The sequence below is a fragment of the Vombatus ursinus genome, unplaced genomic scaffold (assembly GCF_900497805.2).
Source record: "Vombatus ursinus unplaced genomic scaffold, bare-nosed wombat genome assembly UNPS02014935.1, whole genome shotgun sequence".
Classification (NCBI taxonomy): Eukaryota; Metazoa; Chordata; class Mammalia; order Diprotodontia; family Vombatidae; genus Vombatus; species Vombatus ursinus.
Window position 1 is genome coordinate 462156 of NW_020954713.1, and position 23528 is coordinate 485683.

General features: G+C 40.4%; 1 protein-coding gene across 1 annotated transcript in view; it reads right to left on the reverse strand.

Annotated features, from left to right (window-relative positions):
- Nucleotides 1–18308: 18308 nt before the first annotated feature.
- The window catches only part of LOC114029564 (ceramide synthase 4-like), a 32037-nt gene continuing 26817 nt past the window's right edge, over nt 18309–23528 (reverse strand). The window contains 7 exon segments of the mRNA XM_027844065.1: nt 18309–18888; nt 18891–18963; nt 19666–19822; nt 20156–20262; nt 21920–22048; nt 22621–22713; nt 23363–23413. Of these exon segments, the coding sequence (XP_027699866.1) occupies nt 18743–18888; nt 18891–18963; nt 19666–19822; nt 20156–20262; nt 21920–22048; nt 22621–22713; nt 23363–23413 (756 nt within the window). The 3' untranslated portion in view covers nt 18309–18742.

The following is a 23528-nucleotide window of genomic DNA, read 5'->3' on the forward strand; positions in this document are numbered from 1 at the left end:
GCTGCACAAATAAAGTCAACTAGCATTTATTAAGCACCTACTATGTACTGTGCTTAGTTCTGGGGATACAAAGAAAGGCAAAAGACAATCCTTGCCCTCAAGGAGCTCACAGTCTAAGGAAGGTGACAACATGCAGACAAGTATGTACAAATAAGATATATAGTATATGTATACATAATACACTTATGTATATATGTGTATATATGTGTGTATATATTATATATAATAAATTGGGGCGGGGCACTCTCAGAGGGAAGGCACTAAGATTAAGGAGGAATGGGAGAAGCTTCTTGAAGAAGGTAGGATTTTAGGTGAGACTTGAAGGAAGCCAGGGAAGCTAGGAGGCTGAATGATGAGAGAGAGAGTTCCATGCATTGTGGTGGGGCAGTCAGTGAAAATGCCTGAAGTTGGGAGATGGAGTATTTTGTCTGAGGAACAGCGAGGAAGCCAATGTCACTGAACTGCAAAATATAGGGTGGGGAGTAATGACTTGGTTGGTTGTTGTCCTTCATTCTTTTTTTTAATGGTAATTTTTATTTATTTTTTTGTTTTCAACATTTACTTCCACAAGATTTTGAGTTCCAAATTTTCACCCCATCTCACCCCTCCCTGCCCCAAGATGGCATGCATTCTAAATACCCCTTCCCCTAGTCTGCCTTCCCTTCTAACTCTCCCTCCCTTCCCCTTCAATTTTCCTATAGGGCAGGATGGATTTCTGTACCCCATTTCCTGTATTTCTTATTTCCCAGTTGCATGTGAAAACATTTTTTTTAAACATGTGTTTTTAAAACTTTGGGTTCCAAATTTTCTCCCTTCCTCCCTCCCCACCCACCCTCACTGATAAGGCAAGCAACTAAATATAGGTTATATATGTGCAGTTATGCAAAACACTTCCATAGTAGACATGCTGTGAAAAACTAACTCTATTTCCCTTAATCCTATCCCACCCACCCATTTATTTTATTCTTTCTTTTGACTCTGTCCCTCCTCAGAAGTATTTGCTTCTGATTACTCCCTTTCCCAATCTGCCCTCCTCTGTGTCATTCCCCTACTCTCTTGTCCCCTTACCCCCCTATTTTCCTGTAGGGTAAGACAGATTTCCATACCCAATTGAGTGTATATGTTATTCCCTCCTTAAGTCAAATCCTATGAGAATAAGATTCACTCATTCCCTCTCACTTTCCCTGTTTCCCCTCCACTTGTAAGAGCCTTTTATTTTCTGGGTTTTTTTTGTGGGATAATTTACCCCATTCTACCTCTCCCTTTCTCCTTCTCCTAGTATATTCCTCTCTCACCCCTTAATTTTATTCTCCAGATATGACCCCTTCATTTTCAACTCATCCCATGCCCTCTATCTATCTATCTATCTATATCTATATCTATATATACGTACATATAATTTTTTCCCCTCCAACTACCCTAATACTGACAAAGGTCTCATGAGTTACAAATATCATCTTTCCATGCAGGAATGTAAACAGTTCAACCTTAATAAGTCTCTTATGATTTTCTCTTTCCTGTTACTTCTTCATGTTCCACTTGAGTTTTGTATTTGAAAATCAAATTTTCTATTCAACTCTGGTCTTTTCATCAAGAATGCTTGAAAGTCCTCTATTTCATTGAATGACCATTTTTTCCCCTGCAGGATTATAGTCAGTTTTGCTGGGTAGGTGATTCTTGGTTGTAATCCTATCTCCTTTGCCCTCCGGAATATTATATTCCATGCCCTGCGGTCCCTTAATGTAGAAGCAGCTACATCTTGTGTTATCCTGATTGTGTTTCCACAATACTTGAATTGTTTCTTTCTGGCTGCTTGTAATATTTTCTCCTTGACCTGGGAACTCTGAAATTTGGCTACAATATTCCTAGGAGTTTTCCTTTGGGGATCTCTTTTAGGAGGAGATTGGTGGATTCTTTCAATTTCTATTTTGCCCTCTGGTTCTAAAATATCAGGAAAGTTTTCCTGGAAAATTTCTTGAAAGATGATGTCTAGGCTCTTTTTTTGATCATGGCTTTCAGATAGTCCAATCATTTTTAAATTCTCTGTCCTGGATCTATTTTCCAGGTCAGTTGTTTTTCCAATGAGATATTTCACATTATTTTCTAATTTTTCATTCTTTTGGACTTGTTTTATGGTGTCTTGATTTCTGATAAAGTCACTAGCTTCCGATTGCTCTATTCTAATTTTTAAGGAAGTATTTTCTTCAGTGAGCTTTTGGACTTCCTTTTCCATTTGGCCAATTTTGCTTTTTAGGGCATTCTTCTCCTCATTGGCTTTTTGGACCTCTTTTGCCATTTGGGTTAGGCTATTTTTTAAGGTGTTATTTTCTTCAGTATTTTTTTGGATCTCCTTTAGCAAGCTGTTGACTTGTTTTTCAGATTTTCTTGCATCACTCTGTTTTTCCTCCACTTCTCTTACTTGCTTCTCAAAATCCCTTTTGAGCTCTTCCAAGGCCTGGGACTGATTCATATTCTTCTTGGAGGGTTTGGATGTAGGAGTTTTGACTTTGTTGTCTTCTTCTGGTTGTATGTTTTGATCTTCTTTGTCACCAAAGTAAGATAATATAGTCTGACTCTTATTGCATTGCTTACTCATGATCCTGGCCAATTACTTGAGTTTTAAACTCTTTGTTAAGGTAAAAGTCTGCTTCCAATGTGAAGAGTGTACTGTCTCAATCTTCAGGGGTTTGTACAGCTGTTTTCAGAGCTACTTCTAGGGACCTGCAAATTTTCAGTTCTTCCAAGGTGGTATGATAAGGGGCGAGGTGTTTTCTCTCCACCCCCACAACAAGCTCCACCACACCAGCATTCCTCCTTGCCCCAGGACTGCTCCACAGAACTGTGACCCAGATCCAAGCACTGGTAAAGCAAGAGATTCCTGCCTCAGCACTGGCAAAGAGATCCCTGCAATCCCCGTCTGATCAGCCACTCAATTCCCCCTCAGTTTGTGGGCCTGAAGCTCAGGAAAATGCAGCAGCCCCAGGCCACTCTCAAGACTTGCGGCTGAAACCTAGCTCCTCTCTCACCACAGTCACAGACTTTTCCCACTGACCTTCTAAGTTGTCTTTGGTGTTCAGGGGTTGAGAAGTCTGGAAACTGCCACAGATGCCCACAATTTAGTCTTCTGGGGCCTGCTCCAGGGTTACTGCGGCCTGTGCACCCACACCAAACTGCGCTCCTCTCCTTGCCTGGCATGATATACCATTCCGATCAACCATCTAGGCTGTCTTTGGCTGGAAATTTGTTTCACTCTGTCTTTTTGTGGGTTCTGCTGCTTTAGAATTTGTTTAGAGCCTTTTTTATAGGTATTTGGAGGGCTTTGGGAGAGAGCTCAAGACAGTCACTGCTTTCCCTCCGCCATCTTGGCTCTGCCCCATTGTCCTTCATTCTTGAAGAGGACCAAAATGACGTCACTATGTTAGAGTCAAGGTACAGTGTGTGAGACTATAACTGATCATACCAACATGAGCTCAGAAGGCTCTACCACAGGTCAGGCACAAATAGTTCATGTGAACATTTGGGATTGATTCTCTAAATTTTCACATCTCACGTTTCTTTTGTGCTATTTCAATTCTTTTTTTTCCTTTTTATTAATTTATTTTGATTTATCAACAATCACTTCCATATGATTTTGAGTTTAAAATTTTCCTCCCCCTTCCTCCCCACCACCCTCCCCAAGACAGCACACAATCTGATATAGGCTATATATATATATATATATATATATATATATATATATATACATTCTTATTAAATATATTCTCAGATTAGTGATGTTGTAAGTAAAAATTAGAACCAATAGGAGGAACCTTCAGAAAGAGGAAACAAAACTCAACAGAAGAGGAAAAAAAAGTGCTATTTCACTTCTGCTTTGCTCATAGAGCACAGCACTTTCTCTGATAAAGGCATGCCATGCTGGGTGGTCCTGTGCCAGTGTCTCCCATGTCACACCATCAATTCCAAAATTCTTTAGAGAGACCTTTATAGTGTCCTTGTATCATTTTTTCTGACCACCATGTGTGTGCTTGCCTTGTGCAAGTTCTCTGTAAAATAATCTTTTAGGCAAGCATACGTTTGGCATTTGAACAACTTGGCCAACCCATCTGAGTTGTGCTCTCTGCAGTAGAGTTTGAAGTTTAGTTCAAGAAAGGACCTTGAAATGAATAATGAATAAAAAGACTGGAAAGGAAGGAAGGGTACAGGATATGAAGGACTTTTTTCACTTTAAAATTGAATATTATCAACATTTTCTTCATCATATTTTTTAAAATTAAATTTTACTTTATTTCCAGTTCTAAATTCTCTCCCTTCTCCTCCCCATACTCCACTCATTGAGAAGGCAAGAAAAAAAATCCATAGCAAATACATACAATCATTCAAAACAAATTCCTGTATCAGTCAAATTCAAAAAAAGGGGAAAAGAAATAAAGAAAAACACATATACTTCAATCTGCACTGAGTCCTTCATCTCTCTATCTGGAGATGGATAGCAGATTTCATCATGAGTCCTTTGGAAATGTGTTGGATATGGCATCAATCAAAGTTGCTAAGTCTTTCCAATTTGATTATCTTTATAATATTGTTGTTGTTATATAAATTGTTCTCTTGGTTCTGCTCACTCACTTTGCATCAATTCATACATGTTTTCCCAGGTTTCTCTAAAGCCATCCCCTGTGTCATTTCTTATAGCACAATAGTATTCTAACACATCAATATACCAGAACTTGTTCAGTCATTCTCCAATGTGTAGGATGGGCATCCTCTCTGTTTTCGATTCTTTGCTATAGCAAAAAAGAACTGCTGTGAATATTTTTGTACATATAGGTCCCTTTTCTCTTTCTTTGATCTCTTTGGAGTGTAGACCTAGTAGTGGTATCACTGGTTTAAAGTGTATGCCTGGTTTAATAGCTTTTTAGGCATAGTTCCAGATTTCTTTCCAGAATAGATGGATCAGGTCACAGCTCCACCAACAGTGCATTCAAGTACCTATTTCTCTATAGCCTCTCTACTATTTGTCATTTTCATTTTTTGTCAATAGCCAATCTGATGAAAGTGAGGTGGTACCTGAGTTATTTCAAAAAAAAAAACCATATTTTATTTGTTTTAATCAGACAAGATCTCCCACTCCAACTCTTCCCAACACCGATTGAGAACACACAAAAAACTAAGTCCATTACAAATGTATTCAATCAAAACAAATTTCCACATTGGCCATATCCAAACATTTTTCATTCTGCATTCTGAATCTCTTCAGGAGGTATGTAGTATGTTTCATGATCAGTCTCTTAGTTGCTTATTACATTGATCAGAGTTCAACACAATAATATCCCATCACATTTATTTACCATCATCCATTCCTCAATTTACCAGTTTGTTGTTGTTCCGTCATTTCAATTATGTCCAACTCTTCATGATCCCATTTAGGATTTTCTTGGCAAAGATACTAGAATGGTTTGCCATTTCCTTCTCCAGCTCATTTTATAGATGAGGAAGCTAAGGCAGAAAGAGTTAAGTGACTTGCTCAGGGTCACAAAGCTAGTAAATGTCTGAATCCACATTTGAGCTCAGGTCTTCCTGACTTCAGGTCCAGCACTCTCTCCACTGAGCCACCTAGCTGCCCTCAATTTGCTGGTACCACTCTTCATCACCTCAAAAAGAGCTATACATATTTTTGTATGTACTTGGAGTTTGTTTTGCTTAGGACTAATCCCTCCCTCATTCTACCCTCCCTCTAATTCCCTTCTCACCTGTTTCTCTTTTCTCTCCTATTTCCTTGTTGAGTGAAATATATTTCTGTACACAACCATGTGTATGTATATATTCCCTTTTTTTGACCAGTTCAGATGAGAGTGAGATTCAAGTGTGAGCTGTCCCTTTTTTCCTCCCCCTTGATTATATAGATGTCTACTTGTGCACCCTGATTATGTGAGATAATTTTTCCCAATCTTCTTATCCTTTCCTCTCCCCCACCCCAATGTAGTTCTCTCCCTTTCTCTTTTCCTCTTTCCATTCTCATTTTCTCATTGCACAAACACAACAGAACCACTCTCAGGCCCTCTGACTCTCTCTATGAACCTTGATGACAGGTCTCAAAGGGGACACATGTATCATCTCCTTGTATTTGAATATAAGTAGTTTGTCCCTATTTAGTCTTTATCATTGTTCATTCATGCTTTTTTTTCTTTACTCTTGTGTTTGAACTTCGAAGTTTCTCCACAGCTCTGATCTTGTCATCAAAAATGCTTGGAAGTCCTTTATTATGTTAAAAGTTAATTTCCCCCATAGCATTATAATTGGCTTTGCTTGGTAAGTTAGTCTTGGCTGTAAGCACATATCCATTACCTTCTGGAATATCATGTTCCAGGTTCTTCTCACCTACATGGCACTGGCTGCTAAATCACATGTGACTCTCACTATGGTTCCTTAGTATTTAAATTCTTTACTTCTGGCAGCTTGTATTATTTTTTTTTCTTCTTCTTTGATTTAGAACCTCTGGGTTTTAGCTATGGTGTTCCTGGTAGTTTTCATTTTGGCTTTTTTTTTTTCAAAAATTCAAAAGTTTCAAAAGTTTCAAACATTTTTTTCAAAAATTTCAAAAATTTGGTTCTAAGAAATGTGAGCAGTTTTAAGATTTCTTGAAATGAGGTCTAAGCTCTCTCTTTTTTTTTGTCTTGGAATTCACATAGTCTAATGATTCTTTTTTTTCCTCCTAGATCAGTTTTCCAGGTCAGTTTTTTTAAAATCAGATACCTTACATTTTCTTTTATTTTTTTCAGTCTTTTGACTTTCAAAATTTCTTGTTTTCTCATGGAGTCATTGGATTCTATTTGTTCCTTTCTAATTCGGGGAAAGTTTAGTACTCAGACAAAGTTTGCTTGTGCCAAGCAGTTGTCTTTTTTTCCAAAGCTCTCATTCTTTTTTCAATTTTTTTCCCTCATGATGTGTTTTTCTCTGAGGCTTTGCTTATAGATGTTTTAGAGTCGATCTCTTCTTCTGAGTTTGTGTCTTGCATGTTCCTGACACCATAATAACTCACTATGGCAGGTTCTCCCCTTCCAGACTACTTTCTGACTTTGTTTTATATTAGGGCTCAGGTCTATGAAAAGATCTGGGCTGATCCTATTGCCACTTTTTGGGGGTAATGAGTGCTGTGTTATTTCAGGATCTCAGGGACAGACTGGGGACCTGTAAGCTTTTAGTGCTCTCTAAGTGGTCTGATCCAGGACAAAGTCTGATTGCTGCCTCCTGGTCTTGGCTCTGCAAGTTGCTGACTTGGATGTGTGTCTGAGCAAGTGTAGACCATTGCTGGACTCTGCCATTATCAACTAGCTGAAAAACTCGGTTAGTTCAGAGTGGCAGAATTGTAGGCTCTCCTTTGGTCTGAGATTCCTGCCTTGGTTATTCTTCTGCAGAGTGGGCTAGATGGTTGAGCTTGGGTCTAGGTCACACTACTGCTCCTTCTGGTTTCTGAACTTCCTCTTGTCTTGGTATGCCACTCATGACCTCCCTAACCAAAACACCACCCTTGCACAAGTTGCTTTTTCACTCCACCCTTGATCTGCAAGATTTGCAACCAGGGGCTAGAAAATGGGTGACAAAGCTGCCAGTTCACTTTTGTCCTGCTCACAGTGCCCTGATATATGCCTGGTGAAGCCCCAATATAATTCTGAGATTTCCTCTTGCTTTGGTGCGTGGCCTCTTTCTGAGTGCTGGAATGCTTTGCCATATGCTTCTGGTCAGCTTCCATCACCAGTGTCCACATACCTCTCTGTTTTTTGTCCTTTACTGAGCTGGACTGGACGAATGATTAAAGTCATTTTCTGAATTTCCTCATCAGGAATTGGTCTGGTGAATTTTGTAGAACTGATTGGAGGAGTTCTTGGAAGGGAACTCACCACATTATTTCCTATCACTCCACCATCTTGACTTCACCTCTGGTAGGAAAAGATTGAAAATCCAAACAAAGAATTTTATATTTGATCCTATCTAACTGCATCCATTTTGGTTTAGCAACATATTGCCAGGTATTTTTTTTCCCTATCCAATCTTATGTTCAAGACCAGTTTATATCTAAACACAAAACAAGTTGACATGTACTAAGAAAGTCAATAACAAATAGTATGGGAAGAAAAATACAAAATTTTCCACTTATCATTGGTTTAGAGCTAAAAAGACTTCAAGGGCATTGGTTCATTTGGCAGATGAGTCAAATGAGGCACAGAGAGGTTGAGTCACTTGGTAATACAGCTAGTAAGTATCTGGATTGGGATTTGATTTCAGGACTCCTTGACTCCTAGAACAAAGTAAAAGTTTAATAAAATGCTCTCTTTCTCTTTCTCCCTCTCACGCTCTCCCTCTCTCCCTCTGTTTCTCATCTCCCTTTATGCCTGCCCTATTTCTTTTCCTTCATTCCTGCTCTTTTCCACCCTTCCTTCCTTTTCTCCCTTACCCCTCCCCAAGTCCACTGCTCCATTTGCTACTTCACACTACTTCTAGTTGGAAATTTGGGGTGGAGGACTATAGGGTAGGTGGAATTCTCAGAGACACTGTGAGCAGTTAAACCCGTCTCACTGACAGACACTAGTCTCAGGCTTAACATCTTTTCAGGACTAAAACAGAGTAAAGGAAGAAATCTCTGTATCAGTTCATGCTATTCAGTCACACTCCCTTACTTTCAGAGCATTTCTAGTCAATTTCTGCTAGCCTCTTCTTAATTTTGTACACTATACAACTTTCAATATCATGCTCCTATATTCTGTTGTCTCAGGACATGGGATTCAAGACACATGTAGCAAGGGAGATAACTAAATGGAAAATAATAGAAATAGTTTAGTTTAGTGTGTTAAATATGCAGCAGGTGGGCTGATGAGTATTGCTGAACCAGATTAAAATATAATTGCAACACACTTAAAATAAATTACGACAGAACACAGATAATATTCATATATGGTTTTCTGAGTCAACATGCAGCCTATATCCTTATGTATGGTTGAGTGGCCCCTATTTATAGCTGAGTTTGATACCACTGGTTTATATGATAGACAATCTTGAGCAGCTGAACTTGGTTTTGTTCCAAACCACATAGAGGCCTTTAACACTATATAAAGGCTATTCATAAAAATTGAAAAAGAAGGGATTTTTATCTAATTTCTTCTATAATATAAATATAGTCTAGATATCTAAACCAGAGAGAGACAAAGAAGAGGAAGAAAACTACAGACTGATATCCCTAGTGAATATGGATGTCAAAATATTGAAGAAAATGTTAGCAAAGAGGTTATAGGAATATTTAAAAGATTATATACAATGACTAGGTGGATTTGTACTAGGAAGACAGGACTGGTTCAATACAGGAACACTATGAACATAATATAACACATTAACAATAAAATACCCAAAATTATATAACTGTATATCGAGATTCAAAAAAGGTCTTTGATAAAATATAATACCAATTTCTGTTAAAAATGTTAAAAATTATTGGCATAAGCATATCTTTCCTTAATATGATAAATAGAATTTATCTACAATCAGGGACCAGCATTTATATAGTGAAAAAATGATAAAGGCTTTTCCAGTGAAACCAGTAGATAAAATAGAGGAGTATTCCTTATCACTACTATATCGTGATATAGTTCTATAAATGTCTGAGAATCTCTCAAAGGAAAATAATGAAAAAAGTATAAAAAAAGGAGGCATAGAAGTATAAGATCTCAAACTTTACTACAAAGCAATAATCATGAAAATCATTTGGTTAAAATGAAAAAGAAGAAAAGATGATCTGTGGGTCATATTTGGAACTGAAAACCTGAAATGAACATAACATGACAGTGTTTGATAAACCCCAAAACCTCAGCTATTGGGGCAAGGACTCATGATATGAACAAAATTGCTAGGGAAATAGGAAGAGTTTTGCAGAAATTAGATTAAGACTAAAATCTTATGCCATAAATCACAAAAATGATATGATAAAAAGTCATATCATGAACAAATCAAAGAAAAAAAGAAAGGAGATATATTTTGATAACTATGAATAAAAGAGTTCTTACCAAAGAAGGAGCAAGAGGTTCACAGGAGAAAAAAATGGACAATTTTAGTTAAATAAAATTAAAAAGTTCCTGCACAAACAAAATGTAATTAGAATTAGAAAGGAAACGGTTAACTGAGAGAAAAGTCTTTGCAGCAAGTTTATCTAATAAAAGTCTCATAATCCTGTTTACTGGATTCTTCCCTCCTCCTTCTAAATGTTCCCATGCCTCCCCCATGCTCAAAAACCCTCACTTAATACTTCCTCATCACTATATCTTTCCTCCCTTTTGCAGCTAAACTTCTTGAGAATATTATCTACAGTAGGTGACTCCACTTCTTTTTCCCTTGGTCTCTTCTTAAATCTTTCTAGTATGGCTTCTGAACTTATCATTCCACCCAAAGCGCTCTCTCCAAAGTTCCCAATGATCTCTTAAGCACCAAATCTAATAGCTTGTTCTTGATCTTCATTCCTCTTGACTTCTGTGCAGCCTTCGACACTGCAATTCATCATCTTCTCCTTGATATTCCCCCATCACTTGTTTCATCATACTGGTCTCTTATGGTTCTCTTCCTACCTATCGGATGTCTCCTTTGCTGGATCTCCATCCATGTCACACTCATTATTTGTGAGAGTCCCCCAGAGCTCTGTCCAAGACCCTCTTTTCTCTATATATATCATTTCACTTGGTGATCTCAATAGATCCCATGATTTCAATTATTTTCTCTATGCAGATGACTCTCAGATCTACCTTTCTAGCCCTGATTTCTCTCTGAACCACCATCTTTCATTTCCAAATGCCTATTAAACATCTTGAACTGAATGTCCTGTAGACATCTGAAAAGCAACATGTTGGAAACCAAACTCATATTCTGCTTCTTCCTTCACCCCACCTTCACCTTTCCCCTCTCCTATTAGTCTTGAGGGTACCAGTCACCAGGCTTATGATCTAGGTTTCATATTTAACATTTAATTCATTCTCACACCCCATATCCAATTGGTTGCCAAGTCCAGTTATTTCTACTTTTGTAATATTTCTTGTATATGTCCCCTTCTCTTCTCATCACCTTACACTTGAACTATTATAATAACTGGTCTTTTGGTTTCCCTGCCTCAAGGATTTTTCCACTCCAATCCATCCCTCATTGAGCTGTCAAATTGATCTTCCTGAAATAAAGGGCTGACCATATCATCCCACTCTGCATTAAAAACAAAACAACAAAACACAACTGTGGTGGTTCTCTATTATCTTTGGAATTAAATATAAAATCCTCTAGCTTTTAAACTTCATAACTTCGCCCCTTCCAATCTTATTACAACTTCCTCCCATCCTTGTACTCTATGATCCAGTGACATTGACATCCTTACTCTTATGGGTCTAGAAAACTATTCCTCTTTATTTCTACCTCCTTGCATCCTTCAAGTCTCAGACAAAGTTGCACCTTGTGTGAAGAGCCTCTCCTACTCTTCTGTAATCTCAGTGCCTTCGTTCTGAGTTTATCTCCAGTTTAAGGTATGTGTATCTCATTAGTTCTTTGCATGTTGTCTCTATATTAGACTGTGAGCTCCTTGACAGTAGGGAGTGGATTTTTTGTATATTCGGTAATTAGCACAGTGTATGGTTATTGTAGGTGTTGGATAAATTCTAGTTGACTGATTCAAATATGTAAGAAGAGCCTTTGCATAATAGTCAAAGAGCCAAATGATATATGAATAAACAATTCACGAAAGAAGAGCCAGTCATCAATAGCTATGTGAAAAAGTGCTTCAAACACTAACAATTAGAGAAGTATAAATTAAAACAACTGGAAATTTCTTTTCATACCTATCAAATTGGCAAAGATGTCAAGAAATGAAAAATGGCAATTATTGAGGGGATGTTGGAAGACAGGCACATAAATGAATGATTGAAGAAGCTGTGAACTGGAACAACTATTCTAGAAAGCATCTTGGACCTTTATCCCCAAAATGACTAAACTATGCACACCCTTTGACTTAGCAATATCATTACTAGGCACATACTTCAAAGCAATGAAAGGTTCATATGGTTTCTGAATCTAATGGAATGTTGAAGTGTAATAAATTATGAAAGACACCGATTCAGAGAAACCTGGGAAGAATTGCCTGAAATGATATAGAGTATAGAAGTGAGTAGAACCAAGAGATCAATTTAAACAATGACTAAAAATTGTGAAGAAAAACAATTTTGTAAGATTTAAGAACTGTGATCAATGTAATAACCAATCATGATTCCAGAGCACTGATGATGAAATATGTTTTCCACTTTCTGAAAAAGATGTACAGAAAGAGAAGTACATTCGTGGAAATGGGCAGTGTGTGGACTTGTTTTGCTTACCTGTTTATTACAAGGGAAGGGGAAAACTTAAGAGGAGAGAGGGAAGAATGATAATGATACAAAAAGAAAAGAAAAACATGATAGGAAGATCAATGAGACTGTTTATTTTTAAAATATACGGAAGAAAGCAGAGGGAGATTAAGAGAGAAATACATTCAGGAAAACTTTGGAATTAAGGTGCTGAATATATTATATACTTAAAAAGAATAAAGCTGCATGTAATGAAGATTCATGGTTTTATGCCCAATTCTCTTTTCCCATTCTTCTTGATACATCAAATTGCTCATATACATTGGTGCTTGTCAACTTCAAAACAAAAAAAAATTTGTAATAAAAAAAAAGACAGGCATACAAGTGACATGTTCAGTAAATAGGATCAGGCCAACAGTCTCTGGGCTAAGGGCAGCAGAAGCAACCTAACTGGACATCATCTAAGTTGCTTAGGGCTTTGAATGTCAGGCTGAACAGTTGTGATTTTTTGCTGTAGGATAAGTGGGTGAAGGGTGAATAGGTAATTATTAGGGGCCAATGGGTGAGAAGTTAGTGTAGGGCCCCAGAAGATGAATGGGGGGGGGAGATAGTGAGGGAAAGGGAGGGTCTGTGAGAAGCAGTGAAAAGAGCCCAGAATTGAGTTAGAAGACCTGAATTTGGTGTCCAGCTTTGCTGTTCGTGAACTATACAACCTGGGCCTTCAGTGTAGGTCATTAGATTATATGTTCCTTGGGGACAAGGACTGTCTTTTGCCTCTTTTTGTAACCCCAGCGCTTAGCACAGTGCCTGGCACATAGTAGGGCTATTGCAAATGTTTATTGACTGACAGTTGGCAGTTTAGTGTAGTGGGAAGAACAGGCTGTATGGATTTGGAAGGCCCAGGCTGAAGTGCTTGTTCTGCTATTCATCAATTGATTAACCTTGGACAAGTCACTAAGGTTCTCTGAGCCTCAGTATCCTCATCTATAAAATGAGATAATCCTGAAGATGTCTTCCAGATTTCTATCCTAATGATTCTCCCAGTGCTAGGTATATACTCCTAATGAGATCACAGATAGAAAAGTGCATAGATGCTAAAATATTCATTGTGATGCAAATTGTAACAAAAGAATGGGAAACAAAGTAGATGCCTATCAGTTGTGTAATTGGTAAACAAATTGTAGTTATGAATGTAATGGAATATTTTCCTTGGGTCTACACTAGCTTTCCCAGTGTCTCTGCCTCTGCTGCTAGAGGCTATGTCCCATTCTGGGTTCTAGGACCAGAGCTCTCCCAGACATATTGGCTTTCAACCCCTGTGCCCTTGTAATACTCTAGCTTCTAGCCAGCATGAGTCAAATGGTCCTTGCTGCTCCTTGTCTACTCTATGCATCTCTAGCAGCAGGAGCAGAGATCTTAGCAACAGAACTCCTAGTACCATCTTGGGCCACTACATCATTCCTTCTCCCAGGAGTTGGAAATACAAGGAAGCAAAAGAAAAGCAAAAAATTAAGAGGATGTCACAGCATCAATAGCATCTTTTTAGCCTGTCTTGTGACTTTTGCCCTGCTGCAAACAAGAGCTCACCAGAACCTAAATAAAGTGAGAGGGTGAAGAGAAGGGAACCAAACCATAGAATTATCAGAGACTTTTTGGCAAATCTCTTTCTCAGGGAATCATCTCCCTAGGGAAAGTCATGACACTGTCTATAGGTGAGGCAGCATCTAAATAACTAGGTACTTAAAAGATCTGTACAGTGGAAATGAGAGGAAAGGCATTAGGGGAAGGGGAAGACCAAGAAAGGTTTCTTCCTGAAGGTGGGATTTCAGCTGAATCTTAAAGGAAGCCAGGAGGAGGAAGAGGGGAAGGAACATTTCAGATATGGCAGAAAGTTGGTGAAAAGGCATGGAGTTGGGAGATGGAGTATCCTGTTCAAGAAAAAGCAAGATCTGGGAGGGAAGTGGAAGGACAGCAAGAAATGGGGTTGGATAAGAACGTCTCCAAATAGGTGTTTCTATTAGTTTCCTTTTTTTAAAGTGCAATACTAAATACTAAATCCATAGATTTATCCTCATCTTGGCAGTTCACTTTGCCCCTGAATTTCTCATGCTGGAAGTACATTTCCACTCTTCCTCTGATTGACTGGTTCCCTCAAACCTCCATTTTAAGGAAAAATGTCTAAGCCAACCATGTCATTCCTTTCTAGGATTCACTCTTGACTCTCCAGATGTTACCAACATTCAACCATGTAGCTCTCTCCCCTACCTCTGTTTTTCAACTCCCTTTTATGAGCCTTGAGGCAGCTAGGTAGCATATTAGGTAGAACCCTGGGCCTGGAGTCAGGAAGACCTAAAGTCAAATCCAGCCTCAAACACTTACTGGCTGTGTGACTGGGTAAGTCACTTAACCTTTGTTTGCCTCAATTTCCTCAATTGTAAAATGGGGATAATAAATAGCACCTACCTCCCGGGCATTGTTGTGAGGATCAAATAAGAGAATATTTGTAAAGTGCTTAGCACAGTGTCAGGCACAGAGTAGGTGCTTAGAAAATATTTATTCCCTTCCCTTCCTTATTTTATGCTCCCCTATTAGAATGTAAACTACTCCTGGGCAAGGACTGCCATTCTTTCTGCTTATATTTGCATTCCCAGTGCTTACACAGTGCGGGGCATATAGTAAGCACTTAATAAATGCTTCTTTTGTTATCGTTAAATCTTAGAACCTGTGAAATTCAGATGTGTCTACTATAGAGTAGGGACTCTGAGGTAGGGAGACAGGATAGTTAATATCTTAATATTTTAGCAATAATACCATTTCATACCCTAGAATCGAACTCAAATATGACCTATTAAAGGATTAATCAAAACTGCTTTTGCATATTGCAATTGAGGTAGATTTGCTGGAGAGGTGTTTGGAAGCTTATCACCATCTGGTGGCCAGATGAGATAAGGCAGCCACTGAGTAATTTACCAGACCTGAGCAGGTGGTTGTATAGAGTGCCACCTGATGGTCAGTTGATATATTGCACCCAGCTAATCGAAATCTTTTGCAGAATAATTAATACAGTGACACGCTTTCTTTCAGTAGACCTGAGGAAAAAAACCCTAGAGCCACACAACTCTAGGTTCGCTGAGGGACAAGGGCCACAGGAGCATTCCCAAGTCATGGCCTGAGAATTCTGTGATTTCTGGTCATGTATGATATCAAATTCAGATCTCTTGAGATTTTCCATCAGTCCCCTTTACTTTTCCAGTTTAATTCCGACAGTGTTCTAGACTTTCAATGTCATGTCCCATCCAAGACTCAAATAATTCCTCCCCAGAATGGTGTGTATATGAGGGGTTGATTAGAAGAATTACTCCAATCATATAGAGTGTGGATGTGCCTCTTAGTACTTTGTTAGGAAGAGAAAGTCATAATCTAATTAGTTTCCAGGGACTGGGGCTGCCCCAAAGATGATTCGGGGGGATGGACAATTATTGTAAGAAGAGCCATCTTTTGTGAGAGCTGTAAAACCAAGCCAGTAGACCTTCCCAGCCATTTGAGCCTCTTTCACTTGTTTCTCTGACTAGGATTCAGACCAGCAGTCAGCAGAGTACACCTGGATTCTCCACAGTGGTGAACATGTGTATGTAAGGGAGTGGGGATATGGGAGCAAGATAAATTGGAAGGCTGACGTATGTATAATTTCTCCTTACAAGAAACTGATAATGATCACCTAGGGACAGAACATGTGGGAGTTACATTCTTTCTTGCCAACATGTCCTAAAAAAGAAAAAAAAGAGGCCTAAGAAGGAGTTTCTCAGTCCAAGGGGAGGCAGCAGCTAGGGCAAGTTCTTACAGAAAGTCATGACAGAGGCAGACACGTGCCTACGTGATCTGAGAGGACAGTTCTTGACTGAGGGCTTTGTTCCTGACCACCATCCAATGGGTAAATGGAGGAGGTTTTGGTTTCATAGGCAGTGAGCTTGATCCCAGGATTAAGACTTCTAGATAGAGAAGGGAAATTTCCTATCAACTCTAGGAACTTGGGGGGAGAGGATTTATCTCCTGATTGATCCCAAACACCAGAGCTTGGATTCTAATATTCCACAGAGAAGGAGCCTTATAGCTATAGGAGCTCTGAGGGTTTAAACCACCTAATGGTGGAAAGAGACCTGGCCATTGCTATCTCTTGTTCTTTAAATGAGTTATTCAGATGGTGAAGTTCTAACAGAAATGGGATTGTTTGTTTAGCAGTCTCCAAATGTGTTCGTCTTCTGAGTAGAGTCTAAATTGCAAAGTGGTTGTACAAATCTGGCGGGGTATGAGATTATGTAGGACTCTGTAGGAAACTGTGACTCACCAGAATGTCAACTACAACTTCTGTGCTTTCTCCATTTATGGGCTTTTGGAAATCTAGGCAATTGTTGCCTTGAGTGCCTGTACAGGCAATGAGAACTCTGTTGAAGTCTCCTAGTATATGGCCTAACTTAGGGAGTCAGGGAAAGATATTAAGTCAGATACTATACATCTTGAGAAAGAGAACTTTCATTTAAGGAAGGAGCTCAGGCCAGCCATCTCTTCATTTCCCAGCTGACCGCACTCTTTCAGACTTCTCTATCATGCCCACAAGCTGGGTACCTTGCCTTTTCTTTTCCCCCTTTCAATTTACTTTTGTGTGTTGTCTTACCTGCATTGGATTATAAGTTCCTTGAGGGCAGGAACCCTCTTTTTCATATTTGTATCCCCAGCCCTTTGCACAGTGCCTGGCACATAGTAGGCACTTAATTAATGTTTATTGACTGACAAAAGGGAGAATGACCTGGAGGCTGATAGACATTAATTACTATGACCATCAGAATAATGGGACTGGGTGATTCCAGGGATCTTGATCCACGACTCAGGACTGAGAGTGGTCACACTACCTGGACCCCTGTAGAGTTCAGGCTTCCACAGAAATAGGCAGAATCTTCTTTCCCCAATGTAGGTGGTTTTCCAGGACTTCAATGAGGATTAGGGGAACATGAGGGGCTAGATAGAATATATATTTCTCTATACACCAATTCTACTCCCAGAGGAGAGCAAGAAGGCCACACAGCTTAGACCTTGGGTACCGAAAATGCCACAGGAACAGACTGGCCAGGGAGAGGGGAAATGCTTCCTGAAGATGTAAACTCCTCATTGGCCCTCTTCATCTCTCCATTCCTATTTCCCTCTTCTTCCAAAGAAAAAGAAGCTCCCTTAGGCTAGGAGGGGCTTCTTCAAAAAGAACTCAAGCATAGTGTCAGCAGCAGTCAGCATAGGAGCATTCTTCGGCCAGCAAGGGCTGAGAGGCATCTATGCTAGCAGCTGGTAGTGGGTTTGGGACTTGGGTGATCAAGTATATAACTCTCTCAGATCTACAATCCACTTCCCAACACCCCATCCCCCCAAACTCATTGGATATTTTGGAAATAAAGGAACATAGCTACCTACTGATGGGAAATCAGGGTAGATCTAGACATATTACCACCTGCCCTGCTGCTGCCCCTTTCTCTTTATTTGAGACAACCACCATCCAGGCCTGGCACCTGCCTGACCTTCAGAAATCATGTCCAACCTTCCACACATCCTCACCCCCTCTAATAAGGGAAAATAGAATTCTACTAGCTAAATTTCAACAAAAAACTCTTGCATAATTGGCAAATGGGATTGCAAAATGAGTATCGTGATTGAGTAAGCATGGCCAATGATGCCCTTCCTCCATTTGGATCTCTGTATCTTTGTGAGGTACCACCTACCGTTATGACAGTCATGAAAACTAAGTAGTTAAAAACTATACTGAAAACTAGACCTTTGAATCCCTGTTACAAGGCTGAGATTTTCAAAAATAATGAAGCATAGTCGACCACATTGCTCTCAACAAAAATACTATGATTTTGGAGGGCTTTTGTATGGTTAATATGTACAATATTATTTCATTTTTATCTCAATCCTTTTTAATTTCTATTTTTGTGTAAGTTGTATAACATAAATAATGTTATCATAGATTACATGTATATGATTTAGAGATAAATCAGCATGCACATATTGCAGGTATATGATCAAAAATGTTATGCCAATGGAATGTGTGATTAAAAAACTTTGGGGATAGGACAGGCCTCAACAATCAGTTCAAGGACATTAGCTCGGGGAAAAGGCTGTTTAAGGGAAAGATCATTAACTCTATGCAGAGATTCTGTCTTTCCCTCTCTTCTCTCAAGTCCAATATGGGTGGGGATAAGCAGATATGGAGAAATAGAAGTAAGGGGTGCTAGGCCAGCTCTGGTTTTGCCCTGTGGAGCTGAACACTGAATCAGAATCTGGGAGATGTCTCATATTGACTTGGTCTTCAAGCAGTCAGAAGACCAGCCATGCAGAATTCATCCTTAATTTGGATTATCTGAGGTCCCTGTGTCAAACCAGGCTATGTTGCTGGAACTGATTGATGACGTTTTTTGGTTGACAACAGCCCTCCTGACACCCCAGGGCTGGGGAAGGTTGCAAGTGTCTGTGATCTCTCTGGACTCCAGCTCTTCTTTTGTCCTGTCTCTGACTGCTCATCACTGGTGCTCTGTTCTTCTGTATCACTTCTCACGTCGTCTGGCATCTGAGAACCAGACAACAACAAAGTTGAGACAGACACACAGAGAGAAAGATGGATAGATAGATATAGGGAGGGGCAATCAGAGATAGGGAGTAAAATATAGGAACCAGAAGAAGTATAGGGGACAAGAAAAGATGAGGAGCAAGAGAAAGAAAGATGGATGGGGAAGGGATAGATATTGATTAAGTGCCTGCCATGTGCCAGGCACTATGCTAAGCACTTAACAAATATCTCATAAAGAAATGTACAAAGAGAGACAGGGAGAGGAAGAAATAAAAAAGAAACAGGAAGGTAGGAGAAAATGAGACAAGGAGGGATCAGGAAGATGAGAAAGAATAAACAGAGATAGGTAGAAAAGAGAAGGCAAGGAGAGGAGAGAGATTGGATGAGAAAGTCAGGAGAGGTAGAGGAAGGGAAAACTGGGAAGTGGGAGGGAAAGAGGAAAGGGCCTTGGATGAGACCTTCTTCCCTTCCCCCTACCCCCAATCCCCCAGCCAGTCTAGGACTGCTTAGTGCCCACTGACATTAGAATGCCAGGCCTGAGTCCTCGTTCCCCATTCCCCTCCCCTACCTACAGCCTCTTATAGTTGCATAGACCCTTCCTCCAGGGTTCCTATTCACTTGCATTTCAGCTGTTGAAATGGCCTGTGAGACAGGCCAGCAGGCTCATCAGGGGCCAAAGCTGAGGACAGCCTTTGTACTCACCTTGTCAGCAATAACAAGTCTGTAGAACATGTGAAGGATGAGTAATGACCAGAAGACATTGAGAGCCTGAAGAATCATTAGCAAGCCATTGCTGAAGTAGTATCCAAAGAAGGGTTTATGGTTTTCCATGGAACTGTAGTAGGTAGTGTAGAGGATTCTGTTGAAGATAGAGAGGGACTCAGGTGATGGTAGGGGCCAGGCCACCTGAAACATTGTTGGGGCCTGGCCTCTAAACACCTTGTGTCCCAGGTGAGACCTCCTCTTCCAGAAAGAGGGTAGGGCTTATTAAGAAGTTCTAAGTATGGGAGAACAGTATCCTGAAAAGATCCACAGGCCTTCTAGCCTGACCAGGAACCCATTTTCACTTCTCTTTTTAGGGGCAGCTTTCATTAGCAGAAAATCCCCAAAAATGAAGACTTGGAGTGCCAAGGTCCCCCAGGACTCACAATCACTGCCCGCAACCTTTCCCATCTTCTAGAATCAGGCTTACTTGTATGGGAGGAGGATTAGCCGGCTAATGAGAAATATCACAGTAAAGATGACAAAGATAATTGTACTTGAATTCTTCCACTGTGCATAACTGGTCATCTTGCCTGCCTTGGAGGGGAGGAGAGAAAGAATCTTACAATGACATAAGCTGAGATGAGAGGGACCCTTGAGGGCATCTTGTTCATCCCATATATTGACTTCTCAACTAGTGGCTGGTCATCAAGCCTCTACATGATGACATCCAGCAAAGGAGATCTCATTCCTTCCCAGAGGTAGCCTATTACACATTTGGACTGTTAGGAAGGTTTTCCTTAGAGTCAGCCCAAATCTGACTCCGCAACTTCACCACTCACCTGCACCCAGTTCCTACTTCTGCCCTCTGGGGCCAGACAGCAAATTTAAAGTGATAGCCCTGTAAATACTTGAAATCACCTCTCCCACCCCTGAATCTTCTCTGAGTCCAACACCCCCAACGCCATCAATTGATCCATGCTTGGCATGAGCTTCACACTCCTCTCACTATCTCGGACACCCTCCTCTGGAAGCTCTCCAGGTCATTGGTACCCAAGATGCCTCTCTGATGGCTCCTCCTTCTAGAAGTCTTTCCCAAATGTGTGTCCTAGAGCTGTATGGAGCACTCCAGATGTGGCCTGACTGAGACAGAGCCCAGGGGGACTGTTACCTTCCTTGTACTGGATGTTGAGCTTCTGAATGCAGCCCAAGATCTCACTAGATTATGTCACCCTGTAGACTCAATGAGCTTGTTATCCTTTGAAAGTTCCAGGGCTTTTTTCATAGAAAGTGTCATCTAATCACAACTCTTCACTGTGGGCTTGTAAGTTGATTTGATTTGATTTTTTAAATCTCAAGTATAGAACTTGATGTGACTTATGTCCCTCACTGGTTCAGATCTTTGGGAGTTGTAGTAGATTGACCACTGGATGTGGAGTTGGGAAGACAAGTTTGATTCCAGCCCCAGGCCCTTACTAGTTGTATGACCCAGGGCAGGTCACTTAACTTCTTCCAGCCTTGGTTTCCTTATCTGTAAAATGGAGGGGGGGGGTAATAATAGCACCTCCCTTACATTATTGTTGAGAGGATTAAATGAAATAATATATGTAAAGTTCTTTGCCAATCTCAAGGCACTACCTAAAAGCTATCACCACCACCATTACCATCACCCTGATTATAGCTTGTCTGTACATATCTGTTTGCTTATTTTCTCTCTCATTAGATTGTGAATTCCTCAATGTCAGGGACTGTTCTTCACCTCTCTTTGTTTCCCAAGTGCTCGGCATGGTGCCTGGCCTATAGTAGGCATTTGGTAAATGCTTATTGTCTATCTATATGATTGGCATCCTGCCTGTTGCTTCTCCCTTCATTGTTGGGCCACATTTACTAAGCTGACAGTGCTTCCTTTAACCAGGTTACAAGCTTAGGCCCATCCTGGCTGAGTTCCCCTTCAACCAGCCCCACTCACTACCTATATTTAAAGACTCCCCCTCCTCATACCCCATCACCTGCCAAATCCTGACCACAAATCGTCACAGAATTTGGGGCTAGAAGAAGCCTTAAGACAAAAGTGCGGGCCATAACTACAAGACAATAGCAAGCCTGATTCCTGGACTGCTGTGAGTATAGGAACATCTGAAGTCAGACGATCCATACCATTCTCTGGCCCTGCAGCTTCTGCAAAAATGAATCTCCCAGGGGCTCAGGCTAATCAAGGCTACATTCCCTTAGACAAGTGGGTTGGCTCACCCACCTCCAAGAAGACATCAGATACATCATGTGACAACATCACCAGGGTCCCAATTCGTATGTAGTTGGCACAATAAGAGAAGTAGATCAAGATGATGGCAGAAAAGTGGTGGATGATTTGTTGTTTGAAGTCCTGAGAAGAGAAGGGCAGCCATGAGGCCACAACCTTTGGACTCTCCTGTGGAATGAAGCTGGCTTTGCCTTTATTCAGGGTTGGTAGTCATTGACCAAGGCAGAGTTTCCCTACACTATATCACCCATGACTTCCATCCTCTGCAGGAAGGCCTGGGACTTTCAAGAGGAGGTCAAAGCAATGAGATAACTTCATCAGGTGAGATTTGGTGGGTCATGGGGAAGAGAGACAACATGATGGGAAAACTGGAGACCTGCTTGATTACACACCGGGGGGGAAGAGCTCCAGGGGGCATGCACTGGTTGTTGAATTGAACTGCATTGAATTGGCCTCTGAAGTAAAAACCTCCTTGTCTAATGTCCATAAGAGCACATTGATCTGAGGTTGACCAGGCCTGCTCTTGCTGCTTCAACGGGACAAGTCCCTTTTGATCACACCAAGGATTTCAGGAATAGTCCTACAGAGTCAAGTCTAATTTCACACTTTTTCTAGGAGGGCAGGGACTGGAAGCTGGCCTCCCTTTCTTTCCTCTTGGGACTTTTCCCCAAAGTCTGGACTCCCAATACACTCACTTTTCTTTTTACATCAAAGGATAAGGTGATCATCATGGAGAGGTAGACGCCAAACTCCAGAAGATACCACCAATATATGGCAGGCTTCAGAGCCTAAGGGTCAAAACAACCATCGAGTCATATTGTGGTACACAAAGAGTCAGTGATCAAGAGGAGACAAACTGTTTGGAGAGAAATTTCCTAGAACCAGAGACTATGCCTTATATCTTCTCTGCTCATGCATGGTTGGGCCTCTTGATCAAAGGACACTTGAAACAAGTCTTCCCCAACTCAGGTAACGTCTGACTCTTCACATTACTTTTTTCTGATGGGATTACTGGTAGACCAGGTCAATACTGCAAATAGATTTCCACTTACATTGTAGCCAAGCATTTAATAAAATTTCTCATGCCATTCTTGTAGGACAAATAGAGAAATAGTGACTAGTTGATAGTATGGTTATATAACTCTAGAGTTAATTGAATGGACCCAAATGTCAACTTGAAAGGAGGTCCCTAATGAAATGCCCAAAAGATCAGTGTTCATTCCTAGACCTTTCAGCATTTTTATCAATGACTTGTATAGAGGAGGGAGAAGAAACAAGTTTATCAAATTTGTACATGACACTAAGTTATGTGATATGGCCTCTGAGGGTCCCTTCCAACAGTGAGATGTTGGGATTTGGAATGAGCATCAGCTTCAGCAAGTAGGATCCATTTTAATGGGCATCTCTAATACCTACCCTTGTCCTGGGGCTGCTCACCTGTTTAGGGAATCCATTCCAGCATAGTTCAGACTTCCAAAACCATGGCTCCTGGAAGAAACAAGGGTCAAGTCCTTGGAAATTGCCCTCATCAAGGCCAGCCTCCACAGGCAGTGATTCTGCCCCATATATTGAATTGGAAAATTCCCCAGGAAACTCCAAACAC